Source organism: Cebidichthys violaceus, unplaced genomic scaffold (assembly GCF_023349555.1).
Source record: "Cebidichthys violaceus isolate CVI_PGR_0920_01 unplaced genomic scaffold, fCebVio1.0.p SCAF_29, whole genome shotgun sequence".
In the NCBI taxonomy this organism is placed as follows: Eukaryota; Metazoa; Chordata; class Actinopteri; order Perciformes; family Stichaeidae; genus Cebidichthys; species Cebidichthys violaceus.
Genome location: NW_027176472.1, coordinates 1,790,549 through 1,812,859, shown reverse-complemented (window position 1 = coordinate 1,812,859; position 22,311 = coordinate 1,790,549). Strand labels below are relative to the sequence as shown.

General features: G+C 42.0%; 1 protein-coding gene across 12 annotated transcripts in view; it reads left to right on the top strand.

Annotated features, from left to right (window-relative positions):
* The window catches only part of ptprt (protein tyrosine phosphatase receptor type T), a 204,831-nt gene that overhangs the window by 117,475 nt on the left and 65,045 nt on the right, over window positions 1–22,311 (top strand). For 7 of the 12 annotated variants that reach the window (XM_068722019.1, XM_068722016.1, XM_068722018.1 and 4 more), the window contains one exon: window positions 13,362–13,497. In XM_068722019.1, the coding sequence (XP_068578120.1) occupies window positions 13,362–13,497 (136 nt within the window). Of the gene's footprint in view, window positions 1–13,361; window positions 13,498–20,493; window positions 20,527–22,311 lie in introns of all 12 variants that reach the window. The other 5 variants (XM_068722013.1, XM_068722011.1, XM_068722010.1 and 2 more) reach the window with 1 other exon arrangement.

The window sequence follows — 22,311 nt, the reverse complement described above, 5'->3', positions numbered from 1 at the left end:
TCTGCTCTGCTTCCAGTGTCGCTTGGCTGTGTTTGAACCTCTTCTTTCTCTGTCTGGCACTCACACACACACACACACATACACACTCTCTCACACACACACACACACACACACACACACACACACACACACACACACACACACACACAGTGGAACCATGCTGCTCAGTCGACAGTAAACTAAAGACTTATGAGAAGGAAACACTGAAAATCAATGAGGAAATAAAGGAGCGGAATTAATTTTCATCTTTGTTTCTCTCTTTAAATTGTCCGACTTCAGTGAAGATACATCAGCTACTTACTGTCAGCATGGTTCCACTCTGACATGTCTGACGAGCTTTCATTGAGTGAGTGATTTGATGAAGACGTGTGGAGGAGGATGATGATGATTCCCTAAATATAAAACAGTGTGAGATCCAAAACACACATTTTATTGGTAAAAAGCCATAAAACAAAACTCTTCAACACATCTTCAGGGGCTTGATTACTTGAATATTGCCTTTTGCACATTTTCTATCCAACACGGCACCAAGAAGAACGAGATGATTCTTTTATATAATACGTTTCATATAACGTTGTTGTGACAGACCAAAGGCCCTGAAACACTTCTCCTAACTGTGTGAGTGTCTCGTTCCCTCGTTTGGCCGATCACACGTTCAGAATCGGTTGTTTTGGTGGCGGATAGATTTTAAAGGCGTTGGCTTTGATCTGAGCCCCAAATCATTTTAATCTTCCTCCAACGATCAAATCCCTCCTCAGACACAGAGCTCGCCCTGCAACCCTCTGCCTCCCATCATGCTAACCTTTATGAATGTGACCATAATACTGAACACTACTGCCATTCTCTCGTATGTTGCACTAATAATCCACGCTGTGAGTCCTGGTTACAGAGGGGACACTGACAGAGAGTCCTGGTTACAGAGGGGACACTGACAGAGAGTCCTGGTTACAGAGGGGACACTGACAGAGAGTCCTGGTTACAGAGGGGACACTGACAGAGAGTCCTGGTTACAGAGGGGACACTAACAGAGACTTCTGGTTCCAGAGGGAACATTAACAGAGAGCCCTGGTTCCAGAGGGGACACTAACAGAGAGTCCTGGTTCCAGAGGGGACACTAACAGAGAGTCTTGGTTCCAGAGAGGACACTAACAGAGAGTCCTGGTTCCAGAGAGGACACTAACAGAGACACCTGGTTCCCGAAGGGACACTAACAGAGAGTCCTGGATCCAGAGGGGACGCTAACAGAGAGTCTTGGTTCCAGAGGGGACACTAACAGAGAATCCTGGTTCCAGAGGGGACACTAACAGAGAGTCTTAGTTCCAGAGGGGACACTAACAGAGAGTCCTGGTTCCAGAAAGGACACTAACAGAGACACCTGGTTCCAGAGGGGACACTAACAGAGAGTCCTGGTTCCAGAGGGGACACTAAGAGAGAGTCCTGGTTCCAGAGGGGACACTGACAGAGAGTCCTGGTTCCAGAGGGGACACCAACAGAGAGTCCTGGTTCCAGAGGGGACACTAACAGAGAGTCCTGGTTCCAGAGGGGACACTGACAGAGAGTCCTGGTTCCAAAGGGGACACTAACAGAGAGTCCTGATTCTAGAGGGGACACCAACAGATAGTCCTGGTTCCAGAGGGGACACTAACAGAGAGTCCTGGTTCCAGAGGGGACACTAACAGAGAGTCCTGGTTCTAGAGGGGACACCAACAGAGAGTCCTGGTTCTAGAGGGGACACTAACAGAGAGTCCTGGTTCCAGAGGGGACACTAAGAGAGAGTCTTGGTTCCAGAGGGGACACTAACAGAGAGTCCTGGTTCCAGAAGGGACACTAACAGAGTCTTGGTTCTAGAGGGGACACTAACAGAGAGTCCTGGTTCTAGAGGGGACACTAACAGAGTCCTGGTTCCAAAGGGGACACTAACAGAGAGTCCTGGTTCCAGAGGGGACATTAACAGAGAGTCCTGGTTCCAGAGGAGACACTAACAGAGTCCTGGTTCTAGAGGGGACACTATCAGAGAGTCCTGGTTCTGGAGGGGACACTAACAGAGAGTCCTGGTTCCAGAAGGGACTAACAGAGAGTCCTGGTTCCAGAGGGGACACTAACAGACTCTAACTGATTTACATGATAGTGAAACCATTTCCTGTGTCTTTTTAGTCCCGCCCACTTCTTTACAACCCAGGAGCTAAATATGAGCTCAAGCGTTTACTGGATTTCATGCAGTCCTGCAGACACATAGCTTTATATGAATATGAACGTCATTGAGCTAAACAACAATCACAATGTTGACTTGAACAATAGAGACACAATGTGTGGTAAACTGCTGTCACTGTGGTTTGTCCACAATGTGACTTCACATGAATACAATAATTCATATTGTCCTGAGGGAAATTGAGGTTGCAAGGCCGAGCACAAAGAAGTATGCATGTCATGCACAACAGCAGACGCTCGTCAAATCCTAAATGAATGAATATAACATATATAATATTATATATGTATGATATACATTGTATTGTTATGAAGCGGGTTCTTTACCTGCGGATGAAAGCAGAAAAACTCTGCATGCATTCAAACGTTGTTTCACTGCAACGCTGAACGCTGAGCGGATACTTTTTAACACGTATTACTGATAGAAATGAACACAAACATTGTCCTTGATGCATGATTATTAATTAAAGCACTGCATTCTTCCTGTCACTCGTTAATTAGTCGTAGTCGGAACACAAAAACACTGAATACTTTTCAGTTATGTGTCTGTGAGTAACACACGCTTCTCTTTTCATTCATTGATAGTCTGAAACGTTATGTATTATATTAGTTTCTACTTCAATCAGTTCAAACAGTGAAATTGTATCTGTGAAACTATATCTCAATATCTCTATTTCTCTATATCTCTATATCTCTATATATCTTTATCTCTATCTCTATTTATCTATATCTCTTTATCTTTATCTCTATATCTCTATATCTCTATTTATCTATATCTCAATATCTCTATATCTCTATTTCTCTATATCTCTATATATCTATACCTCTATATCTCTATTTATCTATATCTCTTTATCTCTTTATCTATATCTCAATATCTCTATATCTCTATTTATCTATATCTCTATATCTCAATATCTCTGTATCTCTATTTCTCTATATCTCTATGTCTCTATACCTCTATATCTCTATGTCTCTATATCTATATGTCTCTATATCTCTATATCTCTTTATCTTTATCTCTATATCTCTATTTATCTATATCTCAATATCTCAATATATCTATATCTCTATTTATCTATATCTTTATGTCTCTATGTCTCTATATCTCTATATCTCTATTATTCATATGCTAATATTGACTCTTTGTTTTTGATTGGCTGAAGGGGAATTATTTTCCATGTGATGCAGCAGAGGGCATGTATTGATAAGTGGGACTCTATCAGTGTCTATATGCCCCCCCCCCCCCCCCCCCTCTATACTGTACACTGGTATTCTATGTCAGCTGTTATTCACATTAGTCCTGAGGTCCATTATAACTGACTGTGGTGCTGTGCAATACTGTGTGTGAGTGAGAGGTAATGAAGGTCAATAGTGAAAATAATTCTTTCAACGTTTCACTTTTGCAGTTCAGTCATACACAAATACACACACACACACACACACACACACACACACACACACACAGCCGGTCCTTCCCCACCATCAACATGTGCTGTCTGCTTGCTGCTCTGAGTCGGTTTAGTCTCTGGATTTGATCAGATTCAGAGTGTTGAAACTAAAACTCTTCAGGCTGTTAGTCGGTGAATATCTGGCAGCGATGTGACGTTTTCAGGACACAACAGCAGTCAGTGTTGAAATGCTGCTCAAGCTGCATGCAGAGTTTGACTGCTGGCAGAGAAATAGAGAAGTGAAAGAGAAAGAGACCACATTACAGAGAGGAAGAGAAATCAAAACGGAGACTGGAGCTGAGCTGAAGAAGTCAGAGAGCAGAAGAGACGAAGAGCAGATGTAGGTGTGTTTCTTCCTGTTGTTGCCCCTCTTGTAGCGTCGTGTTTCCACACACACACACACACACACACACACACACACACACACACACACACACACACACACACACATCAAGGTTTCCCCTCTAATTGTAGCATCGTGTTTCCACACACACACACACACACACACACACACACACACACACACACACACACACACACACACATTTAGGTTTCCCCCTGTTGTAGCGTTGTGTTTGCACACACACACACACACATACACACACATTTAGGTTTCCCCTCTTGTTGTAGCATTGTGTTTGCACACACACACACACACATACACACACACACACACATGTAGGCCTCTAATAACAAAGCACTAGTTAAATGTCACAATGATTTCTCATTTCTCACGTTTTCTCTTTCAAAACAAAACTCAACATGTAATATTGTAACGTTTCACTCTCACAAGTTTCAAAAGAACGACTTGAGTTTCTACTTTATCCTACAAAGACTTCAGAGACTGATCCTATAATATTACAGTTCCTTCTGAAGCAGAAGTCAATCACATAAATAAACAGTTTAATTCCATGAATGATGAGCAGATTATTTAAAGTCACAGCATTGTGTCATGAACGTCTTCGTTAGATATTAAATTACAGATTGCATCGTCTCATGAACTGTAGCTGTACATGAACTAAAGAAGAGGCTGAACTTCTACATTTTGATATTATGCTCGTCCTACATTTCATTTCATATCGTCATGTGTGATCTTAAGGAGGAATATACGTTGTGTGAAGTTAATTATCCGTGAGTACGAATCTCAAGTTCTTAGAATAACTTCATGATTCATTTTTTTGTGCTGTTATTGTAAGTCCCTCAGAGTGAGGACAGCGTGTCCCCGTTTTGGTTCCAGGTCGTTTTTTTAGTCTCAAGGCTTTTCCTCTTCCTCATTCCAGCCTTCGTACTTTTGTGTCGCTTCACAGCAGCTGTTTCCCATCATGCAATTCACTTTGGCCTCTGGCTTTGTTACCTCCTCAGAAACAAATTCTCTTTGAGGGGGAATCAAAGTTCTATGTGAACACACCGTGTTTGTGTCTCCACATCACTGATTTGGTCACCATATGACATGTTGCATTGCATTGTGGGATTGTTTTCAGAAGCAGATCCAGATCCAGATTCAGCAGGGGTAGAGAAATTGTCAACAGATCTGGATCGCAGAGAGAGAGAGAGAGAGAGAGAGAGAGAGAGAGAGAGAGAGAGAGAGAGAGAGAGAGAGACAGAGAGAGAGAGAGACAGAGACAGAGAGAGACAGAGAGAGAGGGAGAGAGACAGAGACAGAGAGAGAGAGACAGAGAGAGAGAGCGAGACAGAGACAGAGAGAGACAGAGAGAGAGGGAGAGAGACAGAGACAAGAGAGAGAGACAGAGAGAGAGAGAGACAGAGAGAGAGAGAGAGAGAGAGAGAGAGAGAGAGAGAGAGAGAGAGAGAGAGAGAGAGAGAGACAGCTTTGAGCAGAAGTAGACCAACCATCATAATAATTTATTATAATATAATATAGTGTAATATACTGTTATAATATAATATAATAATGTATTTTAATATAATATAATATAGTGTAATATACTGTTATAATATAATAATATAATATAATGTAATACAATATAGTGTAATATATTGTAATAATACAATATATTATAATAATATAATATTCTCACATACATCAGAGTACACAGAGGTCTGCAGGGACCAGATGATGAAGCACTTAAGTGGTTTTAGTTCTTAAAAGCTCCAAAGTACTTAAACCGTGTCCTGCTGACCTTAACATTAATGTCAACATTAATGGAAACTGGTGTGTGTGTGTGTGTGTGTGTGTGTGTGTGTGTGTGTGTGTGTGTGTGTGTGTGTGTGTGTGTGTGTGAGAGAGAGAGTGTGACAGGGAGAGAGAGAGAGGCAGCCATTATCATTGTTCACAGTTTACTAAGTTATGGAGACTAAAGATAATATTAATCCGCCATCATCATCTACACACACACACACACACACACACACACACACACATTCACAAGGATGAAGAGCGACTCATTTACAGAGGCACCCAGGTACACAGACGTGTTCACATTGTGACATATACACAACCACACACACACACACACACACACACACAAATATTCAGAATCAAAGGCACATTTAAGAAAAGATATGCAACCACACACACACACACACACACACACACACACACACACACACACAGAGCGCTGCGGCAGCATAGCTCAGATTAGTAATCCTGTTAGACACACTCAGCCATGCTAACGCTAATCCACAGAGGAAGCATCCACAGCTGCTGACAAACAATGGCTGGAAACTAAACCCTGATACACACACACACACACACACACACACACACTCTGACACACACATTACATGAGCTGGGTAACACGTAATGTTACAATGTCTACTTAGACTGTGGCTCAGTGGTAGAGCAGGTCATCCTTCAATCAGAGAATCGGCGGTTTGATCCCTGGCTCCACTGGTCCATGACTCAGTGACTGACGGGCAGGTGGCACCTTGCATGGTAGAACCTGTCGTCTGCATAAATGGGCGTCAATGGGTGAATGACATGTAGTGTTATTGAGCTTTGTAAATATATATATATATATATATATATATATATATATATATCAATGTATATGTATATGTCTATACAGTCTTCTGACCACTCAAAGCTATATATAGACTATATATACATATATATATGTATATATATATATATATATATATATATATATATATATATGTATATATATATATATATATATATATATATATATATACATATATATATGTATATATATATATATATATATATATATATACATATATATATATATATATATATATATATATATATATATGTTTAGACATATGCATGTCTTTACAGGCACAAATATTGTCTCAAATACCACATATATACTTTACTAACCATACATTATTATTTTACTTTTACGCACACAAGTGGCCGATCACATGATCCTCCTGGCGGAGAAAAGAAAAACACAAAATAAAGAAGAAAAAAAAAGTGAATTCCTACATACACACACACACACACACACACACACACACAGACACCCACACACACACACACACACACACACACAGACACACACACACACACACACACACACACAGCAGCGTATTTAATATAACATTCGGGGATACAATGCGTTGGAGAAACAATCTTCTCTCCATCTGGATGAGATTATGTTTTTAATATCTCTGCTTTTACCCATAATTCCTGCCTGACAATTGTATCCTGGCTTCCAAATTGGCGTAACGAAAGAAGTGCAGAGAAAAGTGTGAATGAAAAGGATGTTACACGAACGCATACACACACACACACACACACACGACACATTGTGTTGCTGTGGAAGTCTCCTTCAAAGCTTCTTCTGAAGGCAGCTCCTCTTCCTCAGATATCAGTAGGATCTGATTAATATATCACAATACTTTGAGGAGTTATGAAAAGCAACAACTGCTCTCAAACATTCTTTATAATGTTCAACAGAGAAAAATAACATAGTAATAATAAAAATGGTTTAATACAATAAACCAGATGCTTTTGAAGGTTGGACAGAATAATCTACTGTGAATTCTTCATATCATGTATTTTCTAGTGTTTCCCTTCACATGTAAGAGTTAAACATGTGTGAGCTCACATCCCCAGTAGACTCCCGGTGTTCTCATCCTGTCCCTGCAGGACTCCCTGGTGAGCAGCCATCGTCGTGAAGTCTAACGTCTGAGAAGAGTGGAGCAGATCGATAGTTCGCGTCTCTCTGCTGGGAAGCTTTTAGGAGTTTAAGAACCTTCTCCTCTCTATTGAGCTGCTCCACTACAGGTTGACTCACAGCTTTGTAAAAACACATCCCTGTTTTATATATCGTTCACACAAAAATACTACCCAGCCTCTTAATGCTTCTGGATTATTGGCCATTAACCCTGAGAGCCCCCCCCACCCCCAAGATACGCTGTCAAAGTATAACGTTAGCTACGTGGTAATGTTAGCTATAGTAAAGAGTACAATACCTGTCTCTTCTGGCAGATTAGTGCATCCTTCACCGACCGGTCGAAAAACGCTTGTTATTTTTGAAAGTTTGGCATTCAATTCCTCAGGAAAAATCAGAGCTAACGTTACTGAGTGAATCAGAGCTAACATCACCGAGTGAATCACTGCTAATGTTACTGAGTGAATCAGAGCTAACGTTACTGAGTGAATCACTGCTAATGTTACTGAGTGAATCAGAGCTAACGTTACTGAGTGAATCACTGCTAATGTTACTGAGTGAATCACTGCTAACGTTACTGAGTGAATCAGAGCTAACGTTACTGAGTGAATCACTGCTAATGTTACTGAGTGAATCAGAGCTAACGTCACCGAGTGAATCACTGCTAATGTTACTGAGTGGATCAGTGCTAACGTTACTGAGTGAATCAGAGTTAAAGTTACTGAGTGAATCAGAGTTAATGTTACTGAGTGAATCACTGCTAATGTTACTGAGTGAATCACTGCTAATGTTACTGAGTGAATCAGTGCTAACGTTACTGAGTGAATCAGAGTTAAAGTTACTGAGTGAATCAGTGCTAACGTTACTGAGTGAATCAGAGTTAAAGTTACTGAGTGAATCAGTGCTAACGTTACTGAGTGAATCAGAGTTAAAGTTACTGAGTGAATCAGTGCTAACGTTACTGAGTGAATCAGAGTTAAAGTTACTGAGTGAATCAGTGCTAACGTTACTGAGTGAATCAGAGTTAAAGTTACTGAGTGAATCAGCGCTAACGTCACTGAGTGAATCAGAGTTAAAGTTACTGAGTGAATCAGTGCTAACGTTACTGAGTGAATCAGAGTTAAAGTTACTGAGTGAATCAGAGTTAAAGTTACTGAGTGAATCAGTGCTAACGTTACTGAGTGAATCAGAGTTAAAGTTACTGAGTGAATCAGCGCTTACGTCACTGAGTGAATCAGAGTTAAAGTTACTGAGTGAATCAGTGCTAACGTTACTGAGTGAATCAGAGTTAAAGTTACTGAGTGAATCAGAGTTAAAGTTACTGAGTGAATCAGAGTTAAAGTTACTGAGTGAATCAGCGCTTACGTCACTGAGTGAATCAGAGTTAAAGTTACTGAGTGAATCAGTGCTAACGTTACTGAGTGAATCAGAGTTAAAGTTACTGAGTGAATCAGCGCTAACGTCACTGAGTGAATCAGAGCTAACGTCACTGAGTGAATCAGAGTTAACGTTACTGAGTGAATCAGAGTTAAAGTTACTGAGTGAATCAGCGCTAATGTCACTGAGTGAACCAGAGCTAACGTCACTGAGTGAATCAGCGCTAACGTCACTGAGTGAATCAGCGCTAACGTCACTGAGTGAATCAGCGCTAACATTACTGAGTGAATCAGAGTTAAAGTTACTGAGTGGATCAGCGCTAACGTTACTGAGTGGATCAGCGCTAACGTTAGCTACTATTATTTGCCGTGGGCTGTGACCTTCTGACCTATGTCGTCACGTCACTAACCTAGCTAACAAAGAAAGCACAATTAAATATATTTTTCTTTATTTTTTTATCAACTCTGGAAACACAGACAAGACAATAAGACCATAGTGTGCATCGGGGGCTGCGGGGGTAATCTCTACGGGTCTGTCATTGTGATCTATGGAGAAAAGACCTGATGTTCAGGTAGCATCTTTAATGGACCTGATACGTGCCAGCACAATATTACCCACAACACCTGCTGTTTCCAGTGCAGGCAGCTGACCACGTATTCCACTTACTTATGAGCCACCTGTTGGCTGACAGTGACAATACAACAATAAGCGATGCCACGCGTCCTCCATGTTGTGTTTTCACCATCTCATTCAATCCTTCACTGTGACGATATGCTTCCTCTCAACTTTTACCTTCTCGTCACATTAGATCCCTTCTGACCCTTTTCTCCGCCTGATTGGCTGAGCCTGAGCGGCCCAATTGGCAAAGTTAAATGGAGCTGAACCCGTCGCCAGATGGGTTCTTTACCGTAACGTCATGACCCCAATCACCTGAAGTGTGGGCGAATGGGGTCGCAGCGTAATGTGTCAGGTGGTGCTGTGGATCACTTAGGGAGGGGGACATTGTGGTTTAATACACCTAGGGGGTAATTATCAGGGCACAGACTGCAGAGAGCCGTGTCAGCAGGTTACTGATCGACTGTGATGTGTTCAACAGACACAAGCTGGAATCCACCGTCTGTACAGCTCTGCTGATTACTGGGCAGGCTGCAGAAAGACGTGTAGAAACGGCGTTTGTGCGACATGGTGCTGTTAGATTGCTGCCGGACCGCCTTGTTAATACTGAGGCCTCTGTTTGTGTTCATTCGCTGTGAAAATATAGTTTTTAGAAAGCTAATTGCCAACAAATATGGACTGAAGCTGAATATTTTGGGTCTCCTGGCTGTTTGTTGGACCCATTCGTCTCCCTGTGTGTGCTATCGTGGTCTTCATACTTTATTGATTATGCAGACAACATACCAAATCATTTCGTGGCATCACGACAAATATACTGCACATTATTATTTTTTGTAGCTTTAGCCAGGAATGTTGGATGAGACCAGCCTGAACTACGCCACAGCGGTGGACCTGGTATCGGGCCATATTCTTCTACAGTCAACATAAAACATTCAGGATCCAGCGAATAACCCGTTTTTTTCCCCCCCACTAAATATGCATGTGTTTGAGAATCCAGCACTTAATACTTCACTCCCCATTCAACTTTCTATTTGATGTCTCATTTCCATTGAAGGGAGAAAAGCTGCATTAAAAGCGTAGGATGCAGAGTGACAGCCGATATTATTTCAAAGATGATACAGCTTCCAGATGGGGGTGCTGCCCGTGATGCTGTTACAAAGACGCTGGAGGTGTTGTCATTGAAGGCTTTGAGGGTTTTAATGGGAACATCTCGGCAGCTATTACCGAACGCGCCAAGGTGAGGCGCTTAAGCCGTTAGCTCGGTGGATTCCTGTGCCAACCTTGTGTTGTTATTGCAGAGGGGGCGAAGAAGAGAGAGACGGGGGATTAAAACCGAACGCCCACGCATCAGTATTACTCTATTAATCGGCTGTCTTTGTCTATCAAGGTTAGAACAAGAGGCTGCTCGGCGCATTTATGTGTGTGATCCCAGGGTTCTCGCCACTTGTTATTTTATCTATTTTTATGTCATGTCAGGGTTTTTTTATCTTTTATTTTGTTCTCCCTCTCTCACTCCTTCCTTTTATTATCTCCTTCTCAAAGTTCACCCCATCTTTCTTTCCTTCCAAACATTTAAGTGTCTGTAATGTCTTCATGTTTCTCTCCTGTGTTCACTTTGTCAATCATCTCCCAAACATTCCTTTTTAAATGTACTTATTGTTGGAATGCTGCTTCAGCATTGCAAGTATCGTTCTTATGATCTTTATTATTCCCCTTACTTCTTTTTACTATATTTCTTCTGTACGTCTTTTGGTTCTCATGCTTCTGCATTTTTTAAGCTACAGAAACCATTCAAATATCAAAATGTTCAGCTCATTAAGGACACTGCTATGACTTTTGATATTTCAATTTTTTAAACTTTTTGAATTATTAAGTTTTTTGCAAATTTTTTTGGAATAGGATCTCTATGGAGACAATTTGAAAATCCTCTTAAACTTCTTCAACTTTCAAATCCTTCTACTTCCTCATACTTTCAGCTACAGACACCATTCTAACTTTAAAATGTTGAGAAAACCCTGGACTATTGCCATATGATTCAGCGTTTTGAGATCTTTTACGCCTTTTGAACTGTCACATTTGAACTTTTACGATTTTTTCAGTCCTTTTCTGACTTTATAATGTTAAGTGGATAGGCTGCACCCTACATACTACACCCTACCAACTACACACTACACACTATACACTACACCCTACATACTACACACTACACACTATACCCTACACCCTATACACTACACACTACACACTACGCACTACACACTATACCCTACACCCTATACACTACACACTACACACTACGCACTACACACTATACCCTACACCCTACACCCTATACACTACACACTACACACTACACACTACACACTATACACTACACCCTACATACTACACACTACACACTACGCACTACACACTATACCCTACACCCTATACACTACACACTACCAACTACACCCTACACACTACACACTATAAACTACACACTACACCCTATACCCTACACACTACCAACTACACACTACACACTACACCCCACCAAGTACACACTACACACTATACACTACACCCTACACCCTACATACTACACACTACACCCTACACACTACACACTGCACCCTACACACTACACCCTACACACTACACCCTACACACTACACCCTACACCCTACATACTACACACTACACCCTACACCCTAGACACTACACACTATACACTACACTCTACACCCTACACACTACGCACTACACACTATACCCTACACCCTATACACTACACACTACCAACTACACCCTACACACTATAAACTACACACTACACCCTATACCCTACACACTACCAACTACACACTACACACTACACCTCACCAAGTACACACTATACACTACACCCTACACCCTACATACTACACACTACACCCTACACACTACACACTGCACCCTACACACTACACCCTACACACTACACCCTACACACTACACCCTACATACTACACACTACACCCTACACACTACACCCTAGACACTACACACTATACACTACACTCTACACACTACACCCTAGACACTATACACTACACCCTACACACTACACATTGTTGTATTTCCACTCTGTTGGATCATTTGTTAATTTCATGTGAGGAGTTTAAATGTTTAAGTGTCTTCACTTTTATTATCCTGCAATGCTTGAAGGTAAAATCATTTTCTCTATGAAAACTTGAATATGTTTTTACTAATTATATTTATTCTAGCCTAATAACCTCGACTGCCTTCAAAGTTCTCTCTGTTCCAGCCGAATCGTTCTCACTCGCCAAATACCGTCTTTTTGTTTTTTACTTCCTGCATGATGTTTAACTCTTTGCATCCAGAAGAGGAGGAAATATTCCCCTCAGGATATATATATATATATATATATATATCTGTTTGTCTTTGTATGAGGAACTCACTTAATGTTTCAGTGTGTGTGTTTATCCACGCCGGTCATAAGCTGCATGTTTCTCTGTGTGTGTGTGTGTGTGTGTGTGTGTGTGTGTGTGTGTGTGTGTGTGTGTGTGTGTGCGTGTGTGTGCGCGTGCGTGCGTGCGTGTGTGTGTGTGTGTGTGTGTGTGTGTAGGTGCATCCACACAGGACTCTGATGCGATGGAGCCGGAGAAGCAGGTGGACAGCACAGTGAAAATGGCCGGAGTGATCGCAGGCATCCTCATGTTCATCATCATCCTCCTCGGCGTCGTCCTCACCTTCAAACGCAGGTAGGTAGTGAACACCAGCACACTGAGGCAGCGTTTTAATAATGACAGCAATCATCAACACGTCCATGTTGTTACTGTGACTCTCTCAGAGACGCGACAGACCTACAAAGACAGACTTTGTAGGTTACACACATTATGATTGTGAGGGAAGTTGGATTGTATTTCTTCAGGCGATATCAATTAAGTCAAAACGCGGCGATGCACTTAACCCTTTGTATAAACGAGAATGACAGAGGAGCCTTTAAACTTGTAAACACGAGTGTTTGACAGCCTCGTGCGCTTGTTGAGATGCACAACTGACCTCCATCACCTGCTGTCCTCTACTTCCTCTGATTCTCTGCTTCACTTCATCCTCTCATCCCTCTCTCACATTTCATTTCTTACCCCCGCACTCAAAATGCAATGAAAACTTTGCCGAGAAATATATAATAATTGAAGTTGAAGGACTGTTTCTCCAACGCGACGAGTGCAAATAGCAAATCAACACGACACAACGCGTACAACGTCATCCCAAACAACTTCACCCAAGGCCTTAAATTATGAGACGTTTTCACGAGAACGCTGAAGCTGAGGACCTCGAACCGCTGGGCTGTTTTCACAAACATTGATGTTTGATCCTCTTCAAATGTGAAGTGCTGTCATTTTGAAAGGAAAAGATTCCCGACTGTTACTACTTGTTAACGTTACAGAGAGATTTAATGCATGAAATTACCTGAACACGTTTCAAAGTGGGGTTTTACACATAAACAAGGTCATTTATTTAATGAAGGTAGAGCAAGATTAACAGAAAGCAAAGACAAGAGAAGAGAAAGAAATCATTCATCACTCAACTCTGCAGCCATCGTTCGGCTCCTTGTCCGTCTCACTTTCTATCTGAAAGACTTTTGAACTGCTTCACTTTGGCGGCGTCAATACGCTTCAATATTTGATGTTCTCACAGCGAGGACCTGACAATGTGAAGGGATCTTGAACAAACTGAACAGCTTGAAAGTAGTTGAGAGAAAAGCTTGTTGAAAAATCGCTCCGGTTCAGTAGTCAGGAGACGCTTCTTCTTTTATTCAGAATGACGTTTGTTTTCTTCATGTCGTGGACGTTTTGCTGAGGTCAGCACATAGTACACTTAGGGTCATTTATTAGCCGTTGTATTCTGAACGTTCTGTTAGGTCACTTTCTACCTAAAAGCATGAAGTTCTTCCTCATGGGACACAGTATCCAGGTCTCATCTCAAAGCGTATTCATGCTCACATGTCACAAAGGAACAAGACGTTGTATCCGGTCAGAGAGAACGGACAATACACAGAAAGCATTCAAGCAGTAATAGTGAATCTCTTCTCTCCATCTTTCTGGAATAACAAAGCAGACCCCCCCCCCCCCCTCCCCAGTGACATCACTGCTGCTATATGTGTGTAAGAAACCACATGCTAGCTGCAGCATTAAGGGTCAGAGAGTCACACACACCAGAGAGACAGCCTCCTTATTGCTAGTCTGCATACAGCATTACGTCTCCAGTGAGATAACACAGGGTCAGTTGGTAATGCTAATCCAAGGCTAGCAGAGAATCAGAACCAGAGGAGGAGAAAAGGTGCCTGTGCAGTAGCGACTTCAGGAGAGGCTATATAGAGGAGGAAGAGGAAGGCAAAGGGAAAAGAGAGGAGGAAGGAACCAAGTGTGAACAATATGGAAAAGGCAGCATTGGTTAACCTGAGAGTCAAATGGGTATGCTAATGAGATGCTAACCAAGCTAGCAGGGCATAATATACATAAGACGGTCAATTAGAAGGGGAAGAGGAGGAAGAACAATGATGAAGAAGAAGAGGAGTAAGAAAGATGAAGAAGAAGAGGAAGAAGAACAATGATGAAGAAGAAGAAGAGGAGGAAGAACAATGATGAAGAAGAGGAAGAACACAATGAAGAAGAAGAGGAGGAAGAACAACGATGAAGAAGAAAAAGAAGAAGAAGAAGAGGAGGAAGAACAACGATGAAGAAGAAGAGGAGGAAGAATGATGAAGAAAAAGATGAGGAAGAACGATGAGGAAGAAGAGGAGGAAGAACAACGATGAATAAGAAGAAGAAGAAGAAGAGGAACAACAACGATGAAGAAGAAGAAGAGGAGGAACAACAACGATGAAGAGGAGGAAGAACAACGATGAAGAAGAAGAAGAGGAGGAAGAACAATGATGAAGAAGAAGAAGAAGAGGAGGAAGAACAACAATGAAGAAGAGTAGGAAGAACGATGAAGAAGAAAATGAGGAAGAACGATGAGGAAGAAGAGGAGGAAGAACAACGATGAAGAAGAAGAAGAAGAAGAGGAAGAACAACGATGAAGAAGAAGAAGAGGAGGAACAACAACGATGAAGAGGAGGAAGAACAACGATGAAGAAGAAGAAGAGGAGGAAGAACAACGATGAAGAAGAAGAGGAGGAAGAACGATGAAGAAGAAGAGGAGGAAGAACAACGATGAAGAAGAAGAGGAGGAACAACAACGATGAAGAAGAAGAGGAGGAACAACAACGATGAAGAGGAGGAAGAACAACGATGAAGAAGAAGAAGAGGAGGAAGAACAACGATGAAGAAGAAGAGGAGGAAGAACGATGAAGAAGAAGAGGAGGAAGAACAACGATGAAGAAGAAGAGGAGGAAGAACAATGATGAAGAAGAAGAGGAGGACTGGGCTGACAGGTCACGTGGGCATCATCATGATGTGAGGAAGAGGAGCAGGTATGAGCTCTAGAGAAGATAAATAGTAGGAGACATTGATCTGAGAGGAGCTGGTGTTACTCAGGGTAGCACCAGCTGACAGAAGCAGTGCAGACACAGACCGGATGGAGTGGGACAGTGGGAGGTTCCCTTTATCACGGAGGTCATGTATATTTCATTCCACACACTTGAGCCAGACGTCCAGGAGGCATGAAAGGTTGTTTTTTTTTAATTCAAAGTGTTTTTACATGCCTTTCAAAGCCCATAAATTATTCCATGACAAAACTTTGTCGGGAAGTGAGCACGCACAACTGTCCAATTAATCTTTTACAAGGCCGTTACACATGTTCCAAATGGACTTCATTTCCCAAAGAAAGCCGGGGGATGTCACTAATAATGTCGCGTCCGAGTGAAACGCGCCGGCCGGCACTGAAGTCTTAATGGGGATTCAATGTTCCGACAGCCAGGTGGCCCCGAGGGCTCTAACAAGCAGCACCAGAAGATACACTTTTCATAAGAAGATGAATAATTCATGCTTCTAAAGCTCCCCAATAAACACTGGCTGCTTTCGGTGCGAACCCAGAGCAGCAGACCTCCACTAAGTCATTGAGAAAAGGTGACATCATCTCTGGGAGTGCAAAATTGACGGAAAACACGTTATTGCAACTTCTTTCATCTTTAACATCTCAAAGTCTGACCCTGCAGACGTCTACTGTGATGTGATGTGATCTGATTTGAAGCGTTCATGCTGCTTTCATATGCAGGTCAACGGGGAAGGTCTACTTGGTTTAACGGCTTAAAATAAGTGAAATGAATATCTAAGAAATAGCACATGAATCAGGATATGTAGACAAACAAGCATGTATCAGCAATATATATATATATATATAATGTATATTGCTGTATGAGCTGCTCTTTCACATTAGCTGCTCTATTCTGCCTTGAAGGTGCATTTGTGTGGAAATGTTTGAATTATTGATTCAAAACGTCACCTGAAGCACTTCTGTGTATTTAAACGCTTCTGACAGGCTGAAGTCAGTCAGCTGCTGTTTTACTGTTATCTACAGAATGTGTGTTTTTCCTTTGCGGCTTAAACTGAAAACTTCACTTTATGTTGGATTTAATAGTAATAATACAGAACTCAACTAACACAGCGCTGCTCACGACGAACACTGACGCACATTTAGTTTGAATGTAACACACCCATCAGCAACACCACAGGCAGAGGAGCTGACGTAGTTTAACCAGTGAGACCATGAGACCATGAGACCAGTGAAACCAGTGAGACTATGAGACCAGTGAAACCATGAGACCATGAGACCAGTGAAACCATGAGACCAGTGAAACCATGAGACCATGAGACCAGTGAAACCAGTGTGACCATGAGACCAGTGAGACCAGTGTGACCATGAGACCAGTGAGACCAGTGAAACCAGTGTGACCATGAGACCAGTGAGACCATGAGACCATGAGACCAGTGAAACCAGTGTGACCATGAGACCAGTGTGACCATGAGACCAGTGAGACCAGTGTGACCATGAGACCAGTGAGATCAGTGAAACCAGTGTGACCATGAGACCAGTGAGACCATGAGACCAGTGAGACCATGAGACCATGAGACTAGTGAGACCATGAGACCAGTGTGACCTGTGTGACCAGTGAAACCAGTGAGACCATGAGACCAGTGAAACCAGTGTGACCATGAGACCAGTGAGACCAGTGTGACCATGAGACCAGTGAAACCATGAGACCATGAGACCATGAGACCAGTGAGACCAGTGTGACCATGAGACCAGTGTGACCATGAGACCAGTGAGACCAGTGTGACCATGAGACCAGTGAGACCAGTGTGACCAGTGAAACCAGTGAGACCAGTGAGACCATGAGACCATGAGACCATGAGACCAGTGAAACCAGTGAGACCAGTGAGACCATGAGACCATGAGACCAGTGTGACCAGTGAGACCAGTGAGTCCAGTAGAGTGGATGTGGACCGGTCAAACACAACAGGACTTTAAAAGATGGCGGCTCCTCTGACATGTGATGAATGGAACAGACGAGATGGACACTGAGGTGTTATCTGAAGAGCAACAGGCCCTCTGCAGGCTACTGATGCTGCTAGACAAAGGAATGCATGATAACATGCACACACACACACACACACACACACACACAGATAGAGACGTGCTCACACACGTCCGACTGCAGAACAAACGACACAAAAATGTAGCATTTCAGAGACATCATGGAGTGATGTTTGACAGGAGGACGGACGCTTTAGTGGATCGTGTGTGTTTGTGTGTGTATGTGTGTGTGTGTGTGTGTGTGTGTGTGTGTGTGTGTGTGTGTGTGTGTGTGTGTGTGTGCGTGTGTTTGTTACTTATAGAAATTGAATCAATTGGTCCTAATCAGTAAATTATGTAATAAGAATTCAAACCTCTGGGTAAATGTTTTTGGGATCTCACCATTGTTGGTAGTTGTAACGTGAATGACTAGTGTGTGTTGTCAAGTAGAAGCTGAGATCTGAACAACAGGACTCTAAGCACAGGATTGTGTTATTCTAGAGAGAATAAAGTTATAAATGAAATTAATGAATAACATCATTATGAATACGTCTGTTTGCACAGCTCAGCACATTTGCACTGGAATGAAAATTGTGCTTTCACTGAGGGCTTAAATGGTGTAATATAAAGTAGCACAAATGTCTCTTTCTACATTTTGTTTCAGTTTTTTGTAACACACACACACACACACACACACACACACAGGCATGCTTTTACACAAATTGTCGCTGCTAAATCGTCCCATTGATTCCATTGATTCCATTGATTTCTGCATTCAGGCCGATCCATTCCAGCTACCAATCACCCCTCTCTGTTAGCTCTCCAACATCCCACATTTACATCTGATATATTTTACCCACTAACATCCTGTCGCTTTTCTCCTCTCTTGAGTCAAACCATAATGAATAAGGAAGTAAATGCGTAATAGTCCTGTTGTTGTGAAAGAAGAATGAAAAAAGTGTTACGGTCATGAGTTTGTGTCTCCAACTGAATTAACTAAAGTAATTAACTAAAAACTAAATGTGTCAATTTTCTGAACAGAAAACCCAACAACACTAGCACAAAGGCTAACCCAGTAATGTTAGCACACAGGCTAACCCAACAACATTAGCACAAAGGCTAACTCAGTAACGTTAGTACACAGGCTAACCAAACAACGGTAGCACAAAGGCTAACCCAACAACGTTAGCACAAAGGCTAACCCAACATTAGCACAAAGGCTAACCCAACAACATTAGCACAAAGGCTAACCCAGTAACGTTAGCACACAGGCTAACCAAGTAACGTTAGCACAAAGGCTAACCCAGTAACGTTAGCACACAGGCTAACCAAGTAACGTTAGCACAAAGGCTAACCCAGTAATGTTAGCACAAAGGCTAACCCAGTAATGTTAGCACAAAGAGAGAATGGTAACTTTTCACAGGGCTCTCCTTGATGAATTATTCATGTCACTGGTGATACTTTGGGTTTTTTATCTGTTATAGTCTTCATGTTTGGAAAGTGTCACCTCGAAGTGTCACTCTATCTTGATACATCAGCTAACAGCACTCCTTCTGAAGTCCCACGCTCTGGAACACTGTGGTGATTCATAGAAGAGACTCATCCCGTACGGGGCAGGTCGCATCTCTTCATGGCTGCCTTAACAGATACAAATCTATTTCAATCTGTTTCCCCTCTTTAGCTAATCGCAGCTCGTTCTTCTTCACTGTTCTCCAAACATCACTGTGTGTGTGTGTGTGTGTGTGTGTGTGTGTATGTGTGTGTGTGTGTGTGTGTGTGCTGCTACGTGCTTCAGTTCAACATCCATGTTAAAGGAGCAGCAGAAAAGGATTGTGAAAGCAAAAATAATGGGAATACAAATGTTTCAGCATTAAGTTCACGGTCAGCATCATACAGCCATGACACTGAAACATAGTACAAGTATGAAATCAGCCTGAAGACAACAGGTTTATTACATATAACATGTTGAAGTTTATTACATATAACATGTTGAAGTTTATTACATATAATATGTTGAAGTTTATTAAAGAAGACATGGATGCTTGACAGGAGAGCTAAGGTCTGCATCGTGCTTCACTTTGCTCGCTATCACCTGGAAAACAAGAAAATCATGACGGATGTTTCAGCTTCCTCAGCCTCTCATGCCCTATAATGTCTCTTTCTATCTTCCTGTTTCCTGTCTTTGGCTCCGCCCCTTCCTGTCCTGTCCTGTACCTGCCTTGCCCTTTCTCCGATAGAGAGATTCACACATGGAGAACTCTGAGCGTGGGGTATTGTATGTTTACTTCTAGACATCAACACATCACTCCATCCCTCACTGTGACGCTCACCTTTTCTGGTTTCCAGTATGGTTTTACATCTTGTGATGAAGGCTGCACCTGGAAAATGGATGTGGTAGATCCAGTATTTAATCAACTTCAATTCTTTTACAGTAAATACAAATTATTTAGAAGCGTACACAAAAGGCCTGATCATTGGACACGTTACAGTGTAGTTCACTCACAAAGACGATTGTTAATGTCTTTCAAAAAATATATAATTTTATTCACTTTTAAAAAGTTGGTCTTTAAAAGAAGATCTAATTTTGGAATAAAACAAATTTTTAGCTTGGGACAACGCCTGAAAATACACATGTTCTAATTCTTGCACACATGCTAACACGTGCATGTATTCTGACATGTGCACATACACTCGTGCTAACACGTGCACTCATGCTAACACGTGCGTATACAGCTGATGGTTGCTATGGTCACAGTTGTGCTGTCCCGACCAAAACACTCACATGTTCTCGGGAGCCACACATCCTTTTTCTTGGAAAAGCTCAGCTCGTGTTCTCCGTTACGCACGTGTCGTTTCCTCCTGGCGGTTTGAGCGCTGACAAACGGCACGGAGTTCATGTCATTTCAAAACCAGATCGGTGTCACACGGATGAATGTAGGTCTTTCCTTTGAGAATCGAAGTCAAGCTGTTATACAAGTCTTTGAAAATTCATCTCAGCAAATAAGTGCAGCAGTATTTGAGCAAAAATGTTCAGGTGTAACAGAGACTTTGAGTTATGTTTTTTTAAGATTCTTTTGGTAAAAGCTTGCTTTTCCATGTGTATCTGATGGTTTAAGTCATCTGTACGTCATTACTCGTCATAACTCGTCACCATTGCATCGACATTGACCTCTTATTGCCTCTGTATGGGGAGCAATGTTTGCATCATGTTTGCGTTGATTCCCCAGTCACTTATTTTGGATGCATTATCAGTAATTCTGTTGTTTTCAAAAGATATTACACCTTTTTGCAAATGTAAAGACAGAAAGTCAGAGACGGGAACGATGGAAGACGCTTCGTCTTCTCTCCACAGTGGGAGAACGTTGGCATAATTGATTACGTCTCACCGTGAAACGAGAAACCGAGCCCGACGCCCACAGTAATAGAAAAAGGTTTAATAATTAGTGCATCTTTGTAGGTCAGAACTTGTTTTTTTTGGCTTCAACGAATATAAAACAGAGGTGGGAGATTAAGACGAAGATATGTGGTAATGTTTCAGCCAATGAAATGTGACGCTTCTCGAATATCTCCGCCCACACTGTTCTGAGCTCAGAGATAATCCGTCGTGTGGAAGGCGTCGCGTTGGAGTCACCAACCTCTAATAAAGCTGCCGTGAAGCCGCACACACCTCTGAAACATCACCGTAAACCTCAACTAACAGGGTTCTTAATTCAGGAAGCTTCTAGTTTAAAACTTTTTTCCCAAAGATGTTTTACTTTACGGCCAACGTTTGACAGGAAGTTCATAATAATCCAACCGCAAAATACGGTCAGTAGGATGCAAATGATGACAGAAATGAGGTCGGTAGGATTGTACACAAAAGAGAGGCGTTGTTTGATTTCTTAAGATATCATATCACCCAGTCTGTAAAGTGAAGACATTAAGGATGTCCGTCCGCACCGAGACAGCCAAAGGACACATCCTCTCTCCAGACAATATACTGCACCTTCAGGGGCTCCGTCTACGACAAGAGAACCGAGCCCATTAGTAACTGCTGTCAGCCCCGGGAACGGACT